Source organism: Emys orbicularis, chromosome 10 (assembly GCF_028017835.1).
Source record: "Emys orbicularis isolate rEmyOrb1 chromosome 10, rEmyOrb1.hap1, whole genome shotgun sequence".
NCBI classification, from domain to species: domain Eukaryota; kingdom Metazoa; phylum Chordata; order Testudines; family Emydidae; genus Emys; species Emys orbicularis.
Window position 1 is genome coordinate 82,960,454 of NC_088692.1, and position 20,882 is coordinate 82,981,335.

Genomic DNA, 20,882 nt, shown 5'->3' on the forward strand with positions numbered 1-20,882 from the left:
ACCAAATCTAACTTGTATTACCACTCAGCACAACATATATGTAACTGGAGCTACAGTACATTGATTGTTCAGAAGAAATAAATCATTGTGTTCAGTTAATCAGGTTCTCTGTGGTTTCAATAAAATCTCCTGGTTGTGTTATTGAAATCCACTACCTAAATCTTGCACTCGAGTATACGTGGCTTTACGATAATGTCAAAAGCCCAGGAGGTACTGAGTGAGTCATAGTGTCCCACTGCTTATTGAATGATTCCAATTTTAAATCCACAGTTGGCAAAGAAACAAAGAGCAATATAATAAGCATTTTGATGCCATTTTGTAAAGTGAACTTTTTTTTACCCTGCGACAAAAACTTGCATTAAGCCAAAGAGTTTGGTGTTGTGAACCTTTATCAGGACATGCACTTTTATTCCTTATTATGAATGCCTGATTAGCTACAAAACAGCTTATCAGACACTTTGACTTTCTTAGTGAGGTATAGTATTGCATTTAGGTTGAGTACCTGAAACAGCACATTGGTTATGAGCATTCTTATATAATCCCTATAATGATAATAACTATTCAGAGCCTGCAAAATATCTAATCACTTGAATGACAAATGCCTCTCTCTTACACAATATGTTTCTTTCTGGTTTTCCTAATACGGGAGCATGTCATTCAACCCTGGGAGACAGATGTAATTAAAGAACCCCCGCATGCCCACAAAATATGATCTTAGCGAAAATAGCCACCTTAGTTATCGCTTATATCAGGTACAAACTTGGTTACCTCAGTTGGCCTCATCTTTACCACTGTATGATGAATATACAGCCCTTCGAGACCACGGTTCTCAACACAGAATGTTTTAACTTGACACAAGATGAAGACCATCACTTGGATCAAGATAGAGCACAACATACTCAGAGCAGTAGTCTTACCGGCTGCACCTCTGTATTAATGATACCGATTGAGCACACTGTGGAACTCCAGGGATCCCATTGGGCCTGTGGACTGCACTTAGAACTCTTCTGGTTGCTGACATGTTACTTACATGACTGCAATGAATGGCTTGCCACATTAGGCAGCAGATGGGACCCAACCTGTTTGTGCCTAAATTAAAGCTGTATATGTTTCAGCATGGCTCTGGCTTTACACTAATTACTCCAGGACAAAAAATAACCCACTCAAAAAGCCAAAAAGAGTATTGTGGAGGGGACTTTCTCCTATTTAAAGTAGATAGATGATTCAGGTAGAGAGAAACCTTCCTTTGTTTTAAATTAAATACAAACTAGTGTTCTCCAAAGATTTTGTTTCTTTGTTTGTTTCAGTTTAACAGAGCATAGGTCCACTGGGAGTTCATCTGGAAATATGAGAAATAGGTTCCTAACTATCTGCTGTGAACTGGAAACACATTTCAACAATCCCTCAATCCCTTCATATTTCCTTTGAATTATAAACTGAAGGAACTAAAAGCTGGCTAGCGTTTAAGGTTGTTGTGATGGTGGTGGTGTCTGTTTGTTTTCTAATTTATAGTTTTAAAGATATATATAACCAGCAAATAGAGCATTTCATAAATAGTCTCCTGGGAAATTAAAACACACAAGTTAACCAATTGCCCACAAAAAGAGCAGCAATAAAAGCTGTCAGCTAGTGCCAAGGCATGAAGAATACTGAGAGCAGAAAGGTTTCAGAGTAGCAGCCGTGTTAGTCTGTATCCGCAAAAAGAACAGGAGTACTTGTGGCACCTTAGAGACTAACAAATTTATTAGAGCATAAGCTTTCATGGGCTACGGGCAATTATTGAATTGGAAAACAAATGTTTGATCTACATCTACCCCTTCTCTGGGCTGGCAATTTTCACAAACAGGGAATTTTTAGATCAGGGATTTACAAAAAGGAGTTGTTTCATGTCAACAGACAGACAGACAATTGTTGGGCCAGATCCTCAGCTAGTGAAAACTGGCATTGCCCCATTGACTTCACTAGAGCTGTGTTGATTTATGGCCCAAGATCAACAAAGCAAACTTTTGTTGAATTGCCTAGGGTAGGAGGCATAACATTTGGTAGATTGCAAGAAGCTACAGATATGATTCTTTATTCTCACGAAGTGCCTGCAGCTCCTACTGAAGTCAAACTCAGTACCTTTGAAAACATTGGGGTTTGCTCAGGAGCGGCGCCAGGGTTTTTGCCGCCGTAGGCGGCAGCGCTCCTCCTCAGAGCATTCGGCGGCGGGGGTCCTTCTGCTCCACATCTTCAGGGCGCTTTGGCGGCAGGTCCTGGAGCGAGTGAAGGACCCGCCGCCGAAGCGCCCCAAAGACGCGGAGCGGAAGGACCCCCGCCGCCGAATTGCCACCGAGGATGGCAAAATGCCGCCCCCCAAATCCTGCCGCCCTAGGCGACTGCCTAGGGTCGCCTAGTGGGAGCGCCGGCCCTGGGTTTGCTGCACTGCCTATAAGAGGTCTGCATGACTCCATTCATGACACAGCTGATAAAGCAAGGACACTGAGGGCATTCACACCCATCTTTCTGGAATGAGTCCGGAAGATTGGTCACTGCATAGACCTCTTCTTGCAACATTTGCATGTGGCATGATAAAACGTGGAGGGTTACTTCACCCTAAGGCATGTGCCCCATCATCCATCTGCCCAGCTACTCTGGTCAACTGCTTGAACATTCATCCTTAAACTGCTCTGCCTTAATTCACCCACCTATAAAATGGGTATAACGATACCTAACTCAGATGTGCATTCTGAAGTTTGACAGATGTTCATAGAGTGCTTTGAGCTACTCTGATGAAAGGTGCTACAGAAGCACAAATTATTAACAGAGCTGGTCAAAACTTGAAATTCCAGTGAAAAATGGTTCACTATTTTGAAAATTTTATTTTTTTAAACCATCTCTAATTATTAAGTACTTCCTAGATGTTTTCTGAAGTTAAGTAGTATCTGAAATATGTGAACTCCTAACACACAAGTAGTAGCAGGTCAAAAAACTTACCCTCTTCCTGGATTTTATTCCTGGAGGGAATTCAAAGTGGGAACACCTCAAAATCCAGCCCAAATCTCTTCTGCAGGCACGGCTGCTCCCAGTGGTCCTCCATTTAGAGCCTAAATCTTATGCTGTTATATTCAGGCTCTTATCCTGCATCCATCACTGTGGTATCTAAGCACCTTCCAGATAGGCATTAAGTGACATGACTAGCATCTCTGAGGTCCTCTCCTTCTAGAGAGATAGTCCCACCACTCCTTATAACCAGGTGGGGAAAAAACTGTTCGAAGAGCCAGTAGAACCCAGTTCATTTTCCAGCTGGTTCAACACCTCCTAACAAAGTGGGACTTTCAGGTAAACATTGCCAGATTGTTGCAAGAGTGAAAGTCTTCCAAGGCCCTCCCTCCCATAGCTGCTCTAACTACATGGATCCATAAGTAGGCAACCAAGAAGCCTGTACAAGACTGAAGGCTGCACTATAAATTGAAGGGCTATACTTCCCTCTGGAGATTTGTACAAGGGTGAGAGGAAGATGCCCAACTCAGAGAGAGTGCAGGTAGGCAAACAAGTGCAGGTTAAATCCATTGGCGATGGGACTGTGATGTTAAGTCCTTGCCAGAATATTGCCAGTGTGTATCATGGTGACAAGCAATGATTCTGAACAAACTAGTCAGAACTGTCCTTACAATGTTTCTGTGAAAACAGACTCTGAAGAAGACACTCTCCTACCTTCAATCAGGTTTCTTGGAAATTCTCTGCACCAATGGACTTTGTTCACAATCTTGACTGACAGGTGGAGGACTCAATTAGTAGGTGGCGCTTTTATGCCTCCACATGTCATTGGATGGCCTCTGCAGGTTAGCTCCCGCACACTTTTCACTAGACATAACACTTAATAACAACAATAGCGGGTTAACATTCCTAACAGCGGTGCTATGAGCAAAGAGCCCAATGTGGGGAAAAGAGAATCCCTAAGAATAATTGCCAGCTACAGCAACCCTTGGTGCAGGGAACTTCCCAGAAATTGATTAATTGGTAGGAAAAATCTCCCTTTCTGCTTGTTCCTTGCATCAATCTAAAAAAAATGGATACTTTAAAAAAAAATGGTTTTCCAATGTTTCGATTCTGCAGACCACTTTATAACAGAGCACTCTTCTCACAGCCCCACCTCCTCCTCCGTCCACTGCTTGGCTCTCAAAATACATCATCCTATGGACTGCCAGAGAAGGCTCCATAGTCTACAGACAGCAAGAAATAATTTCTGCTGGAAATAACAAAGGAGTTCAAAAAAGACAAAGGCCTCATGAGAACTAGATTGAGGCTGCAGGGAAGAAAAGACAGGATAGTATTTAGGCTTGAACTTAGAAATTGCCTGGATGCATGCGGACATCAGTGGATAGGACCCATCTGCCAACCCCTCAGGTGGACAGGCCTATCAGCATGTCACATTGCCATGCCACATTGTAAGATCTCCAGAGATTTGGCTAGGGAAGACTTGGCCCTTTGCTGTTGACAGAACACCATCAACAGAAGCTGCAGTGGGAAACAGGCCAAATAGTCCAGGAGGCTGATGAATGTTGTAAGGAAAGATTCCATCTTTTGTGGCACGGTTGGAAAAGACAGTGAAGAAAGACAGGCATCACACCAGTCTGGAGTTACTGCTTCCCACTCTTGTCAAGGAGAGGCAATCCCTACCTCAGAGGAGAGGGTCCTGTCAGAGATGAGGCAAATGGTAAAAAGCTTTCTCGGAAGAGGAACTTGTCTTGTGATGAGGCTCCTGGCAGCCTCTGAAACCCTCTCCTCTGGAACCTTTACCATGGCCTGAATTTCCTAGATGGATCTGTCACAGAAAAGGTCTCCTTGGCTGATCCCACAGGGAGATGCACACCATAGAGATGGTGGGTGAAAGGGCACAAAGTTCCACACTTGCCTGATTTGTTCGAAATCCTCAATACCCAAATAGGAATCACACGCTTCACCCACTTCTAAAGTCGAGCAGTGGCAGACACGTCTCTTTCCATTCTTCCTTTTCTTCTTACAGATTGTAGTCAGAGGCATATAATTAGCAGGAGACTCGTGTCTGGAATTAGCTTTCACCGTTCTCCATCTCACAGGAGGGGAATCATTACAGGCAGGGCTCTTCTTTTTTGCCCTCTGCTGCCCAGGCTTGCTGAACTGATCCAGACGTCTAATCAGACATGCTGGCCTGGCATCATGCATGTTTCTTTTGCTTCCTTGGTGCTAGCACAGCCATTTAGACAGAAGTCACTTGGATGTGGGTGGAGAGAGGGAGGTGGTTACTAAAAAAGCATCTCCTGCCACTCCAGGAATGCCCAGTGCATCAACTTAATTATTTTCTTCACTGTCTAGGCTCGACATGGCTGATACTTTGAGCAATTGAAGCTAGCTGGTTGAAAAGGGGCCCCAGGTGGTAGAAATCACCTTAGGAATCTCTTGAGCCTCTATGAAGCAGCGACCTATCGAGAGCTTGCACAGGCAGAAAGGAGACTGGAGCCAACCTGCTGAAGTTGTCCAGTTTCTCAGTAGGAAACTCCTCCACCTTCGGAATGGACTGTCTCCCTGTCAGTCAAAGGTGAGAACTGAAGCCCATAGCCAAGACTGGCACAGGGGTTGAGGAGAAACAGAGTATTAGTGTCCCAGAATCATAATGTGTCTTGTGCATTTTAAAAAGGTGAGGTGGAAAGCTCCCTCCACTGGAAGGGAGGGGAGAAAAAGAGAGGGTGTGGAGGAGGGAGGTTTTGTAGAGATTTCAGGAAAATCAATGAGGTATCCCGATTAGATCATTATCTGAAACCCAGAACAGATGAGCTGACACACCAGTTGGGAAAGGGTCATTATATAAAGATCTGGCTTAACAAAGAGATAGACAGATTTCAAAGGACACCAGACAAATTTGGACCATTTCTTGAGGAAGCATTCAGAGTAAATGCATGCAACTTACTTTTTTGCCATCAGTTTTAGCCCAAGCAGGTGTAGGCGTCCTGAACACCTGAAAAGCATAATCTCAGCTATAGCTAGAGCATAATTGACAATAACCCAAGTCCAAGATATGCTACAGGAAAACAACTGTTGCAATCAGTATGTTAAAGGTAGCTTTGAAAACAGCTATTGCTAACAATAGAAATACGGTTTGTTTTTTTCCTTTGCTACAGAAGGTTTGTATTAAAGTTCTCTTTGACCCCAAAAAGCTATTAAAATGACACGGTAATGCAGCTGTTAATGCAGAAGGAACCAGTCTGAGCATCTAGCATGACCTCTTACATAACACAAGCTATAGAATTTCACCAAATGCTTTCCAAATCCAGCCCAATACCTTATGGCTGACTTAGAGCATATCTTTTAGAAAGACATCCAGGCTTTCTTGAGAAACTTCAAATGATGGAGAATCTGCCACATCCCTAGGTAAATTATTCCATAGGTTACTTACCCTCACTATAAAAAAAAAATAAAAAGTCACGCTTCATTTCTAGTCTGAATTTCTCTCACTTCATCTTCCAGCCTTGGGATCTTTTTATGCCTTTGTCTGCTAGATAAAGAGCCCTCAACTATCAGAAATTTTCTCCCCATGTAAGTGCTTATAGATTCTGGTGATGGGGATTCAAACACCTTTCGAATGATGCAGTTTGTAGAGCATTGTGCTAGGGAGCCATGACAAGGATTATGTGCTCTAGTCTAAGGGAGGCATGGGGACGATGCAGACCTGGGTATCAGATGGCACAGAGCATCCTATCCTACTCATTAGCAATAAGCTTTCTCCCAGAGAAACACAACATGCAACTACCATTGTTATTGCCTAAAACAGGTATGAACTAGTAAAAGATCATCATGCATAGCCATGGCAAACACCACTTGGGCCTGCAATCAGGCTTATTATTGACATTTTCCTCCTGCAGGTGAATTTGGCAATCCTGTAAGGTGAAACCTGTGGCCAGGCTTTGGGTCTTAACTAAACCGTTGTAACAGAATGGGAAACACTGCAGATGAGAGAAAGGCACATACAGGAATTCATTTCCCTTTACTAGGGAATATGAGCCTCCCTCTGACCTGGCTGGCTAGCTCCTTATCTTCAGACTATAAAAAAAAAGCCTTGGCCCCAAAAGAAAGGGGGCCAATTCGGAGTTGACTGTTACATGATGGAAAGCTCCCAGAAAAACTGTAGCCGACTCGCACCCAAACACTGGGTAATTTGAAAATCTGTAAGAAAGATCTATCGGTTAATTACCAGCACACCAACCTCCCCATGCCCATCTTCAGATACCATACCAAAACATTTCCTAAAGAAAATCAAACAGTGCTAATCTAATGCAGGGCCAGGGATGCAACCCCACGCTCAGGGTGGCCATAAACTCTGACTGCCAGAAGCTGGGAAGGGAAGACAGGGGTAGAGAGCTCTCCAGAATTGCCCTGTTCTGTACACTGCTCCTGAAGCTCTGGTGCTGGACACTGTCAGAAACAGGATACTGGGGCTGGTTGGACCATTGGTCTGACCCAGTACGGCTGTTCTTATATTTAGTCTGATTTGTGCTTAATCTTCATCCAAGAGAACTCTACACTGGGATTTTGTCTGAGTAAGGAATGAGTAAACACTGAGTAAGGATGTAGTCCAGGATCTGAAATGGCAGAGGCAAAAACCACTGGTCCATCACAAAAGACCTAGGGGATTTTGCAAATATGGAAGTACAGTAGTATTATTTAAGGAAACTGGCATGTTTTAAAGGATGACCTTTGTATGTGAGAAACAACAGTTATTTTCTACTCTATGTGTAGGGAAAGTAACTGTTGGTAATGGTGGCCATCATGAACCCTAACTAGGAGTGAGCTCTTTGCTTAGCTGGAAGGCAACATATTAAAAATTAAGAAAGCTACAAGAGTTTGAAAAATAATTTCTGATCACACTGAGGACCTGACGCAATGCCCATTGAAAGGCCACCCATTACCTTCTGTCTTTGATGAGCCTTGTAACAGGCCCTTAGCCAGCGGACTCACCTGGAGTCCCCTCCCATTGTCTGCTAACAACGCATATTTTCAGGATTTAAAGCACTGTTGTCTTAAGACCTCAACTCAGTCTCCTATGGTTTCAACATATACTTTACATCTTCATCTGCCACAATGCTGTGACTGTATGTTGCTGTCACTCGCTCAGAGGCTGCTCTACCCACAGGCAGACTAGACAGCTGCACAGGATAGCAACTTTCTCCCCGCTCTCCATCTCTTACGATGTAGGGGCGATGGGGCCAAAGTGGAGTGGTGGTGTGAACCTGCGTGCCAGGGCGCAAAGCCACTCACTAAAATATGGCCTGGCTGCCCCTCAGTTATGACGGAGCAGCAGCCAGGTCAAATCGGCTGTTGTAGGCCTATGAGTAGGGCAGCACACTGGAATTTTGTGTACGGTGGCAGATCATCTTGAGTGGCCTCTGCATTCACTCTCTTTCTGATGCTGGGAACAACACGTTTAATCTCCATGGCATTTTCCTGGTATGATAGTCTAGATCAGTGCATACGTATATGCTTCTTTAAATGCTTTTGTTTCAGTTTTCCTAAAATGTTCTCATATATGCTGACATGATGACTAGACATGTTTCAGTGGTGTTTGACACCTGATGCAAGAGGATAATTTAACCATGTAATTGGGCAAGATTACAGAAACACACTAGCAACAAAAGCCACTGGACAGCAAGATGGCGGCCAGCAGTTCTGTATTTCAATTCCCTGACCTAAACAGAAAAGAAGTTACCCTGGAAAAAAAAGTTTCCAACAAAAGTTACCCAAGATAAATGGCTGTGTGTCTGACCTTGCAAGGCTTTACTTGTGTGAGTCGTCCTTACTTCCACAAGTAGTGCATGGAAGCCGTGTGAGTAAGGCAGCAGGTCTAAGGTATTTTATTCAAAGCTTTTGATACGGTCTCCCACAGTATTCTTGCCAGCAGGTTAAAACAGTATGGATTGGATGAATGGACTATAAGGTGGATAGAAAGCTGGCTAGATCGTTGGGCTCAACGGGTAGTGATCAATGGCTCGATGTCTAGTTGGCAGCCAGTATCAAGTGGAGTGCTCCAGGGGTTGGTCCTAGGGCTAGTTTTGTGCAACATCTTCATTAATAATCTGGATGTTGGGATGGACTGCACCCTCAGCCAGTTCACGGATGACACTAAGCTGGGGGGAGAGGTAGATACACTGAAGGGTAGGGATAGGTTCCAGAGTGACCTAGACAGATTGGAGGATTGGGCCAGACTGAAGAATCCCATGCACTGCTACAGGCTGGGGACCGACTGGCTAAGCAGCAGTTCTGCAGAAAAGGACCTGGGGATTACAGTGGACGAGAAACTGGATATGAGTCAACAGTGTGCCCTTTTTGCCAAGAAGGCTAATGGCATATTGAGCTGCATTAGTAGGAGCATTGCCAGCAGATTGAGGGAAGTAATTATTCCCCTCTATTCAGCACTGGTGAGGCCACATCTGGAGTACTGCGTCCAGTTTTGGGCCCCCCCCCCCACTACAGAAAGTATATGGACAAATTGGAGAGAGTCCAGTGGAGGGCAACGAAAATGATTAGGGTGCTGGGGCACATGATTTATGAGGAGAGGCTGAGGGAACTGGGATTATTTAGTCTGCAGAAGAGAAGAATGAGGGGGGATTTGATAGCAGCCTTCAACTACCTGAAGGGGGTTCCCAAAGAGGATGGAGCTAGGCTGTTCTCAGTGATGGCAGATGACAGAACAAGGAGCAATGGTCTCAAGTTGCAGTGGGGGAGGTCTAGGTTGGATATTAGGAAAAAATATTTCACTAGGAGGGTGGTGAAGCACTGGAATGAGTTTCCTAGGGAGGTGGTGGAATCTCCATCCTTAGAGGTTTTAAGGCCCAGCCTGACAAAGCCCTCGCTGGGATGATTTAGTTGGGGTTGGTCCTGCTTTGAGCAGGGGGTTGGACTAGATGACCTCCTGAGGTCTCTTCCAGCCCTAATCTTCTATGATAGTATGAAATATATTTGTGTTTCACTAAAATAAAAATAAAGTTTGCCTGAGAAATGCAATTGTTCTGTTCCTTTAAGTTCTTGTCCATATCGATAGAGAGAGATTATGTATGCACCAGATTCTCTGCTTTGATCTGACCAGGGCAAAGAACCTCAACACACCAGTCATCGGAGGATTCTCCCTACCCAAGGTTCCTTAGGTGGTGCAGTGGTTCCCTACACTATTCACTTGGCTGCCAGCACAGAGGTTATGGCCGGGGAAAAGGGAGTGGGAACAGGGTCTCCTTACCATTCCAACCCAGAGGAAAGTTTTTTCCAGCAGTTAGGAGTCTAACCTGGGACTCAGGAGACCTGGTTTCAGTTCCCTGCTCTCCCAGACTTCCTTTGTGACCTTGGGCAAGTCGCTTAGCCGCTCTGTCCCTTAGTTTGCTATCTGCAAAGTTAGGATAATAGCACTTCCCTAGCTCAGAGTGGTATTGTGAGGATAACTCCATTAAAGATCATGAAGTGGCTCAGATACTCTGGTAATGGGGGTCATAAGGATCTAAGAAAGGTAGGTAGATTCCTAGCTCCAGGAACAAAGCCTTGGAGCTGTTGACTGTGGAGCTGCTATAATTTTCACTGGGGATCCAGCCCACACAGAACTGGTCAGGTCACAGGGGATGCAAAGGTGATTTAGAAACATTTTGTGCTTCAGGTATGCTGAGCACCCACCAGAGGATCTGGCCCTATGCAGTTCATCATCAACAACAGCTTCTTCCCAGTTCAAAACTGACCTACTTTTTCCATTCTAAGCATTTAAGCTGTTGCTTTAAAAAAAATGTCAAAAATGGACTGTTTTCTGAATGAATTCCCTTCATTTTGGGCAAAGAAACTAAAACCTTTGCTAATGCAAGGGTGACGGTTTACTGGTACTCCACTAAAATAGCAACAGCTATTGGCCCAGCGTATGTGTATAATAAATGTGTTATAAAAAACAGTATTAGCCCCTTCTATAAGTGGCTTTTCCTTCACGATGCTGCCTTGCAAACAGCATTCTTTTAAAAGTTGGCTTTGCATCTTTGGAGGCCCAAGCTGATTTCACAGCCAAGTTTGCCACTGCTGTGGAAAACAGGCTCCACATGCAAGCCAGCTGAAGTCATCTGGGCTGGACAGGACTAGCGCTGCCACTGTAAAAGTGCTGTTGGACACAGCCTTTTCACAGGGCTGCGTAGGGAATCAAAAATCCACGGCGAGGATGCCAGCTTGACACCTTTCTACTGCTTACGTTGGCTAATCCTGGGCAGTGGTTACTTACAATAAACCACTTCTGTCCCTCACAGAGACATAAGCAGTTAAGTAAATGGGGAGCTCTTCTATTCTGTAAAGAGTCTTGCACCGCCCTCATCGCTGTAGTCCATGAGCACATTCCAGCAGGGCCCTCCCACGGCACCAGCCAACCGGGAAGGGGGAGCTGTGCCAAAATGCTACCCAACACAGGGAGAGCAGATTTTAATAACAAATGGAAAGCCGCGCTTTTCACCCTCTTCCTCCTTTACTTCAACTCCCCTGTAGAAGGAACATACAACGTTCAGTGCCGTACGGTGGTAGGCTCATTTCCTGCCCCATGGCCTCTCATATTATATAAACCAGCTCTGACTTTTCATTTTCACTCAGTATTCTGTTCCAGGCATCTACATTTTCCTGATTTACAAGGAATTTGTTTTCTGCATCTTTCTTAATTAACATCTGTGCCTGCGCAAAGTTCTTGACTAGTTATTTCCAGGCATATTCCAGGTAATTCATGGCATATTTACACATTTCTATTCTAAGTAAAATAATAATAAAAAAAAATAGAATGGAATATTTCTGTTCTCCTAAGATGTTCCACATCGTTAACTGTTTGAGATAACTGAGCTTGTTGGCCCTTTTTAAGTTACATAATTTGGAGCCTCAGAAAAACTCACTAGTTTCAATAGAGTGGCACGGGCTTAATTAGCAGAATGTTAAACATTTCTTCTGAGATCCTTTTTCTAAATGCTGCTTTTGTCCCTGCCTAGGCTACAGTGAGAAGATTGCACAGTTCACTACAACAGCTACTCCATTAGGCATTCAAATGGTACATGGCTCCTTGCAAAATGGTCTTTGCTGTCAGTTTCACATAGGAGCCCTCCATTCACAGTGGAACTAGTTTATAGCCTTAAACGGTGCACTAGTCTTCTGTTGGTGTGCTGCCGACGGGTGAATTTCACCCATAGTGAACTCTAATGAAACTCCAAATAGAAGGAAACTTCCAAAGTGTTTCAATGCACTACACAATTCTATTTAAAGTGAGCCTCAGTTTAGAATAAAATGTCTCGGGGGGTGGAGGGAAAGGAGAGAATGACATTGCTACAAGAGAGTCCACTGTATTTCATTTTAGAAATGTGCAATGCAACCAAGTGCACCACAGCATCATTCAGTCCTTATCCGGACACTCATTCTATGGCGCTAGGCTGAAGTGCATTAACAGCAAAATATACTTTATCCATTTATATGTCTACATCTCATGGAACAATATTTAAAACTACAAATGAACAGAGCCAGGGAAAAATAACTTAGGAAATGGCAAACTTTTTTATCTTCATAAGCAATTACACTCTAAGGGCTTTGACTGGGGTAAATTGGTGTAGCATTATGGGCTTCAATGGAGCTATACCAATTTACACCAGTTTAAGGTCTGGCAGTTAATACTGAGCTGGATATAGAGGGCTGCCTTTACTAAGGACCGTCTCTAGCAAGTCATATTGTGTCTTAAATCAACCAGTTTAGCCATTCAATTTACAGTAGATGTTTGTTCAACTTTTAGTCAAGCATACTTCCACCAGGCAAATTAGTCTTGTTGGTCTCTTGGGTGTTGCAAAGATAAGGTTTTACTGTCTCATGATATAAGACGGTATCTGGGTTTTTTTTAGGGTGACCAGATGTCCCTATTTTATAGGGAAAGTCCTGATTTTTGGGGGCTTTTTCTTATATGGGCACCTATTACCCTCATCCCCTGTCCCAATTTTTTACACTTGCTATCTGGTCACCCTATTTTTTTTTTCTAATATCCAAGATTATAATGGGTAAGGATAGCAGATGCAGGCACTGGAGCTCAGAGTTAGACACTCATGTAGAACTTTGGTTGCAAGTTGTCTTATTTACCTTGATATGGCATTGAAAGATTTGATTCCTTTCCTTTCCTCTCATTCTTTAGAAGGTTGACCTGCTCATTTTCATAAGCCAAGTAATAATTTCTTACACTAGGTGCCACATTTTCCAAAAAGCTCTGCTTTGGGCTCAGATTTTCAAGAAGGCTCAGCTCCCTTGGAAGCATCAAATAAGGGGCCAGATTTCCAAAAGGGCTCAAGGCATGAGGAACTGTGGTCATATAAAATTCCGGCCATGGGTGTGTCAATGGGAGCTGCTGGATGCTGCGCAACTTTTGAAAATCTTTCCCTTATTTAGGTGCCTCATTGAAAATCTGGTCCTAACGGGTGAAGGGAAAAGTAAGAATCTTTGTGTAACTCTATCAAAGATACAATTCAGTGTTTGAGGTTTCCCACATCTTTCGGCAGACGCCTGAGTTACTTACCTTTAGGAACAGGAATTTATTCAAAATTTTGAGAACAAAGTAGCCCCAGTATAGATGGAGCCCTTGCAGAATTAGAAGCTGCCCATTGAAGATGAAATACGCTATGACGATTGTTGAGGAGTAATATGAAGGCAGATATAATGTGCCACGTAAAATCCTGAAAAATAAAGGCAATTGTTACAAAACAAGGAACCCCTGGTGCATGCCTGAGATATTTAGATATTTTTATTTTATTTTAAATTGATTAGCTTCATCATCTTGCTATATACTCAAAATATTTAAAACTGCAAAGACTAAACATTCAATAACAAATCTTGGCTCTACTGGAATGTACAGTATGCTATTAAAATAGTCTTCCGAAGCCAAGCATTTTGAGAGTTGCATGAAAATGGTTTAAATATGGTTAAAAAATTCCATTATCTCCAAACAGGAAAGTGTATGTAGGATACATACATTGCTACTCAAAAGATTTTCTCCATCATTTTCAATGCTAATTCCCTCCAGTCTCTAGGCCCAATCCTGAAATCCTTATTCCAGTGAAATGCTGAAGGAATTTAGGATTTGGCTCTTTGTTAATTAATTCATGTGTTTATTTTTTCTTGAGCCTCATCTTCAATTTCATAGCTAGGTTGTTTGTTTTTGTTTTATACTCTTCAGTTGCTTCATTTACTGTTTCCAAACTTAAGAGTGATGACATAAGACTCCATAAAGCAAAATGACTGAAGCCCACTTGTGCAGTTAATTAAAAAAACAAAACAAAAAAACCCCAACCAAACAAAAAAACCCCAAAAAACAACAAACCACCATCAAAAACCAGGAAGACAAAAGATAGGGGCATTTTGGAAATACAGAAAGTGACAGAGAATTAAGAAAGGGTTGGGCAATCAACATGCAGGCATATTATTAATATAACCAGCTTGTGTCCCTGAAAAATGCTACATAAAATCCATTGTAGTAAACTCAGGCTACGCTGCACATTTTAAGAATTTTAATGAGCCAAGATTAGGTACTATCCCCATTGTATTTATCATTTAATGGTTGCTAATCTGACCTCTGACAAATAATTATAATAGATCTTCTCCTGAAGCCATAACACAGCCAGTTCCTTTTCCTTTTCCTTTTCCTCCAAACCTTAACCAACCTCCTTCTGAAAAGAAAATGAAACAGGAGTTGTGACTGAATCCAATGTTACTTACCAAAAAGGGAAAAGGATAATCCGCGTGATGAAGAACACGACAGAGAAGATGATGAAGAGAACATTGCAGGTGTTTTCCCAACGAGCGTAATTAAACATTTTGGCTGACTGAAATTGAATAAAAACCAACCAAACATGGTCAGAGACATTTATTAGCCTCAGAAATAGCTCCTCTCTAAGTTCTTATAATTAAGGATTTAGATTAAAGAGAATTCCCATCCATTTTGGCAAAAATAGCAACCATGGTAACGTTACTTGATAAAATAAGAACAAAACATATTCCATGTTGATATTGCTCCTTTCATCTCAAAGGAAAGGACTCTATGTGAAGGGCCTTACAACAACTCTCTGATTAGAACATTAAGTTAGTTGCAAGACTTTCCATTCCCCAGGTTTACAACAGATTTAAAGGGGCTGCAGTCAGGGAGGAGAGGGGAGACTTAGGCCCTGCTACACACTCAGGAATAGCTCCGATTCAGCCATCAGTGGCTAGCAATCACCATAGCTGCACCAGAGCTGACCCCTTACACGTAGATAAGGGCATGTTGATGTATCTCCCTCAGTGCCTGATCTACAGAGGATATGAGTCTGTTCCAGCTTGGCTCTTTAATTCAAACTCTAGAAGCTCATGCTTTTAGCTCTGGAAGTCCCTGGTTCAATCCCCAGTGTATTGGCCAAGCCTGCGTCTGTCACAATGAGGTTTTCACTGATTGAGTTAACTGAGAATTGTCTCTTTCGTAAAGCCACAGCACACCCTTGTCTACGCACTATGGTCACCACCAGTGCAGCTACCCCAATTACTGGCCCCAAATTACTGATTCAGGGCTGTTTCCAAGTGTGGACAAAGGTTCATGGGCCATACTCTGCTCTCAGTAACACTGGTGTAAATCTAGAGTAACTCCACTGATGTAAGCACCAATTTGTGCTGGCCCCGCTGCAGAGGGGCAAGTTTCATCTCGTGGAACTCAACAGGAGTGCCACACTCAGGGAGCGTTAAGGGTCAGGCCACAGAGGTAAATGCCTAAGAAGTGAAGCGAGTCTGGATAACGTCTCAGATGCTCATCCAGACCAAACCTCTTCAGATTTGCCTATTGCTACAAACCGCCCACAGGTTGGCCTATTTTGTCTAATTTTAAGTGCAAAAGAAGAACAATCCAGGTGCCCAGCTGAAATTCTAGCCCCAATTTCACACTACAGGACTTCTCTTCCTGTCTGTTTTCAATTGCCCAAAGTCATTGAATGACAAGAGGTCAGACTAGGTGATCTAATGGTCCCCTTGGCCTTACAAATCTATAAAAACATTTCGTAATGGGGATGGAAGGAGGAAAAAAGGGGGAAAAACCTGCCACAGAACAAAACCTGAGCAATAAAAATTAACTGTGAGGTTTACCTCAAGCCAGAAGTCTGCAGTATCATGTACAATCATCACTAAGGTCCCAATACGAAGGTAATTGCCGCACCAAGAACAGGCCATCAAAACAATGGCTGCCAAATGGTGAACGACGTGGGCCATAAAGTCCTACGAATAAAATAAAAAACAAAACTTAAAGCAAACACCACTGCTTTCCAAAGCAGACATTTAACAACGGAAGCAGCACAGCAGGCACTAGCCGACGACCAAACGAGAGGTTGCAACGGAAGCAGAGCGCGCGTGCAACGTACTGGCTTTGTGTGTACAAGTTCTAGAGCGATGCTGTCCTCTCGTCAGTGGTTCTCAACCTTTTTTTGGCTCAGGACCCATTTGTAAAGGTTTATAGCCTGGGGTGGAGGCCCTGAAGTGGTTTCGGACAGATCCTGCCCACTGGAGGGGTTGGGTCCTGCCTGGCACTCACCCCACAGTGACATCTCCTGCAGCTCCTGTGCTGGCTGGGCTTGGCTCTCCAATCTGGGCATCGCAACCTCTGGAGTTGCAGCATCGCTCAGGTTTGGCCCCGCTGTCCTGACTGGAGCAAATTTGTGTGAGTGGAGTTATGACCCGGCTCATGGGGTTACAGGGCCAATCACTCAAATGTGGCCTACCTGGACTCCCGTCCTCATGATGGCTGGGCTAAACCTGATTGGTATTTGGGACTCCAGAGGCTGCAATGTCTGGAGCAGGGAGGCGAGCCCAGCCAGCCCCGTGATACAGGAGCTGCTGTGTGACTCTCTGAAACATTCTGGCAACCCAATTTTGGGTCCCGACTCATGGGTTGAGAAACCCTGCTCTAGTGGCTGACCCCATGGAGAGGCTAGATGACCTGCTACTGTTACCAGGTATGGGAATTCTTCTTCAGCTTAGGTGGTAGAAGCCTGTGGTTTGGGAGTGGAAGGACCAAGCTTTTAGTCCCCCCCGCCACCCCATTTGTTGGATTTGGTATAACCGTGATGTTGGTTTATTGCAGGGGCGAGGAATACCTCTTAGTACACACACAATTATTACAGGGGTGAGAGAGATACTCCTGGCCCCTTCTCCCTGCCTCCTACCCAGACACAGAGAATATTACAGAGGTGAGGTTTACTCCTGGTTACACAGACCGATTATTTTGGGGTGAGATATCACTCACCCCTTCCCCCACCACTCGTTATAGGGGAAAGGGATGGCTGGGGACATCCTGGCCATATCATATTCAGCAAATAGCTACTGACTTGAAGGTTCAAGCACTGATTATTTCAGCACCTGCCACAGTGTTTTCTTAACAGAAGAGTATCATTCATAAGAGAATCAAAGACTTTGCTTGCAAATAATTGTAAATACTTGCCTTCCTTTTGATGTCAGTACCAAGGGTAAACAACAGAGACCAATAAAAACTAATCTCGGCCATGTAGTACCAATATTGGGATGATAGCAAGGACTGTAAGGAAGAAAATATCAATTTTTTTCTCTAGTCATTTCAATGCATTGCAACAGAGTACAAAATACCATGGACTTATTTACACTGCTTTTGCTCTTCTACTTAATCTGAGTTTGAAAACTGAAATAATGTTCTGAGCTTTATTAAGGAGCAAAACATTCTGAGAGCCAAATCTTTCAGCCTTTATTCAGGCAAAACTCCCAGTTACTTCAGCTGCTCCGCTTCCAGATTCTAGTATGCCTTCTCTGTCAGCAACCTGCTCTATATGCAGATTTCAGAGTAGCAGCCGTGTTAGTCTGTATCCGCAAAAAGAACAGGAGTACTTGTGGCACCTTAGAGCCTAACAAATTTATTTGAGCATAAGCTTTCGTGGGCTACAGCCCACTTCTTCGGATGCAGAGTGCACCTGCATTTACTTGCAAACCAGTGAAAATAAATCAAGTCCATCATTATTATTTACAAATTAAAATTGTAACATATTCACACATCTGATAACTGAAACTGAAGTAGTTTATTTATATTAAAAGTCTATGCATCTATCTAAACTGTGAAAGGGCCATTTCCTCCACTGGGGAAAACAACAAAAATACCATGTTGATCAAGGCAACAGTTCTGAAGAGCTCACCTGAAATGGATAGTCAACCCACACTTGCCATATATCATAAAACCAAGGTTTCTGGGGAAAGACAGAACCATGCAAAGAAAGAGCAGTTAGTCAATCTTAGCTCAGAAATATTTAAAAAGTAACTCTAGGTTGAAGCAGGATTACCAGTTATATTCTCATACTACATTTTCTCTATCAACTGTACTCTAAAGCAATCACGTGCCAGTCCCAGTTCTTCATATGATGTCCCAAATGTCTCGGGAGATTTTTGGGGCACCTGAAATGTTTCATTTTACCATTTTATCATTCAAGACATTGGATTTCTTTTATAAGTACAGTTTGTTCAAGATACATTGCTACAGCGATTAGAATTTGTACTGTCTTTATCAGGCACAATCTTTCCAGCGGAACAAGCATTCAGCAAGATGAACAGTGCTTGGAGTGAAGAAAAAAGCCAAATGAGCACCTAAACCATCAAAGCAGTTCTTTCACTCAAAATGAATGTTAATGACATCTGTTCAGTGTTTCCTGAGAAACTTATTCAGAACATTAGCTTACAGGGAAAAATCCTCTGCTCCAACAAGAACACACATATTGATGTTGAGTATTGACAATAGCAACCACGGTGAACATTTAAAAAAAAAAGTGGCCTTTTGGTTTTTGTCTGAATGTGACTCTAAAAAAATGTTACAACAAAAGTCTCCTGGTTTTTGATTTTGAAAATATGACCACGTTACATGAAATCCACGAGGTACATTGTAAAACCGTCACCCACCCATCTATTAAATAACGCAACACTGCCTGACAATAATAATTTTTGCAATTCTTCCTTAAAATGCTGGTTAGATGTAAAATTACATTTGATTGAGAAAGAATAATAGTAAGTTTAAATGTAAATAAAATCTGGGTGAAAAGACTAGACTGTAATTTAGATTATAATACTTTATAAAACAGCATTATGGTCTGAATCCAAAGCCCATTGAAGTCAATGGGAAATCATCCACTGACGGCAAAGGCCTTAGGAATATGCCCTTATTTTGTTAAAAGTGTGATAAGAATTGAAAATCTCCTCCAAATTAACTTACATCATATAGAAATATAAATCCAGCAATGGATGATGTGAGATAAAATGAAAATCGCCAGCTGCAAAACAAAAACAAAAAAAGGAAAATCAGAACATTGATTGCTCCTGCATAGACATTATGCAGAAATGGAATTGTGGCAGCCAATCAGTGTGGCTGGAGACTGAACAATTACTGAGACATAAAATATACAGCTTTATCCTCTCCCTGCACTCTCCCTGGTTGGGTCTACCAATCACCATATGATTATCTCTCAATCGGCCATTATGCAAATATTTCTCTTTTGGATTGGCTAATCGTTATTAACAACCAGGTGTAGGGATTTACATAACCACAATATGGCTAAGGAATGTGCACATTTCTCTGTTATGATTGTCTAAAGTAACCCCTCTCTTCTGATGGCCTTTACAGAATGTATCAATATTTTTCCAGTGTGAAAGACAATGAACATCCATAGCAAATGGCAATTTGATTTACTGGTATGTATGTTATAGGCGAGGCTGGTAGCACCATCTTACGTTAAGTTTGCCTGACACTTGCCATTGCATAGTCTCTCTCTCCTACTGCCAGATAGTCACATTTGAATAAGAACTTTTTCCTGTCATGGGGCGACTGGCCCCTTTAAGGGGGATCAGGGCCCAGTCTTCCTGGAGCTGCCTTCTGAAGACCCAACTAAGGGGTAACTGACTGCCCCGGGTAGCTAATTAAAGGTTAGTTAGTAAACGAACATCTGGACCTAGTATAAAGGTTATTTTGGGTTAGGGATGGTAGGTACTCTCATGGAGAAGGTGCTCCTAGAGAGAAGTCTCCCACAGAGGAAATGTTTGTTCCCAGGGACAGGAAGCTAGTCAGGGGAGCTCACTGGGGAAAGGACCTACAAGGTATGCTCCTAGAGAGAGAAGATCCCTAAGGGAGAGCTACAGTTAGCAGGCCACCAGGAAGGCCTGGTCCCAGGAAAGGGATCTCGAAACAGTGACAAGAAGGTGTGGTGTTTAGATGCTGCTTGTATTATTAGAACTGGGAGCACTGGCTGTTGGGAGTCTGAAAGGACAGGAAACAGGAAGGAGGGGGGAGGAGTTGAGGAGGCTACAGCTTGGAAAAGAGACTTCCGCTGTAAATAAAGTTCTGTTCAAGTTTGTTAATACCTTGCGTGGTGGATACAATATTTTGGTGACGAGGATGGATCTTCTGCCTCTGAACCCACCTGCACCCTTTCTGCAAAGCCCAGGTGAGCCTCCAATTGCTTTTACTGCCTGGATCCGTATGTTTGAGACTTATCTGCTTGCAATCAGTGCGACAGAGATTTCTGAAGTAAGAAAGCGTGCTCTGCTAATCCACTGCCTTGGAGCAGAAGGGCAGTGTATATTTTACACTTTTCCCCTTGCAGATGATAAATATGAGACTGCACTCACTGCATTAAAGAACTTTTTTGTGCCAAAAGTGAATGTCTAATCGCTACAGATTTCGCCAGCGTAAGCAGAAACCAGGGGAGACTATAATGCAGTATATTGCCTCCCTGAGGAGTCTGATTGCAACGTGTGACTTTGGGAATATGGCAGATGAGATGATTAGAGACCAGCTCATTGAGAAAACAACCATGCTTCGTGTAAGAGAACGC

At 43.0% G+C, this 20,882-nt stretch overlaps 1 protein-coding gene across 2 annotated transcripts in view; it reads right to left on the bottom strand.

Annotated features, from left to right (window-relative positions):
* Positions 1–20,882, bottom strand: part of CERS3 (ceramide synthase 3) — a 51,465-nt gene that overhangs the window by 11,947 nt on the left and 18,636 nt on the right. Inside the window, exons 5-11 of one of the 2 annotated variants that reach the window (XM_065412292.1) lie at positions 19,268–19,325; positions 18,204–18,254; positions 17,486–17,578; positions 16,138–16,266; positions 14,749–14,855; positions 13,553–13,709; positions 5,930–5,977 (exon numbers count right to left, since the gene is read on the bottom strand). In XM_065412292.1, coding sequence (XP_065268364.1) covers positions 5,930–5,977; positions 13,553–13,709; positions 14,749–14,855; positions 16,138–16,266; positions 17,486–17,578; positions 18,204–18,254; positions 19,268–19,325 — 643 coding nt within the window. The remainder of the gene's footprint in view (positions 1–5,929; positions 5,978–13,552; positions 13,710–14,748; positions 14,856–16,137; positions 16,267–17,485; positions 17,579–18,203; positions 18,255–19,267; positions 19,326–20,882) is intronic. The other variant, XM_065412293.1, reaches the window with a different exon arrangement.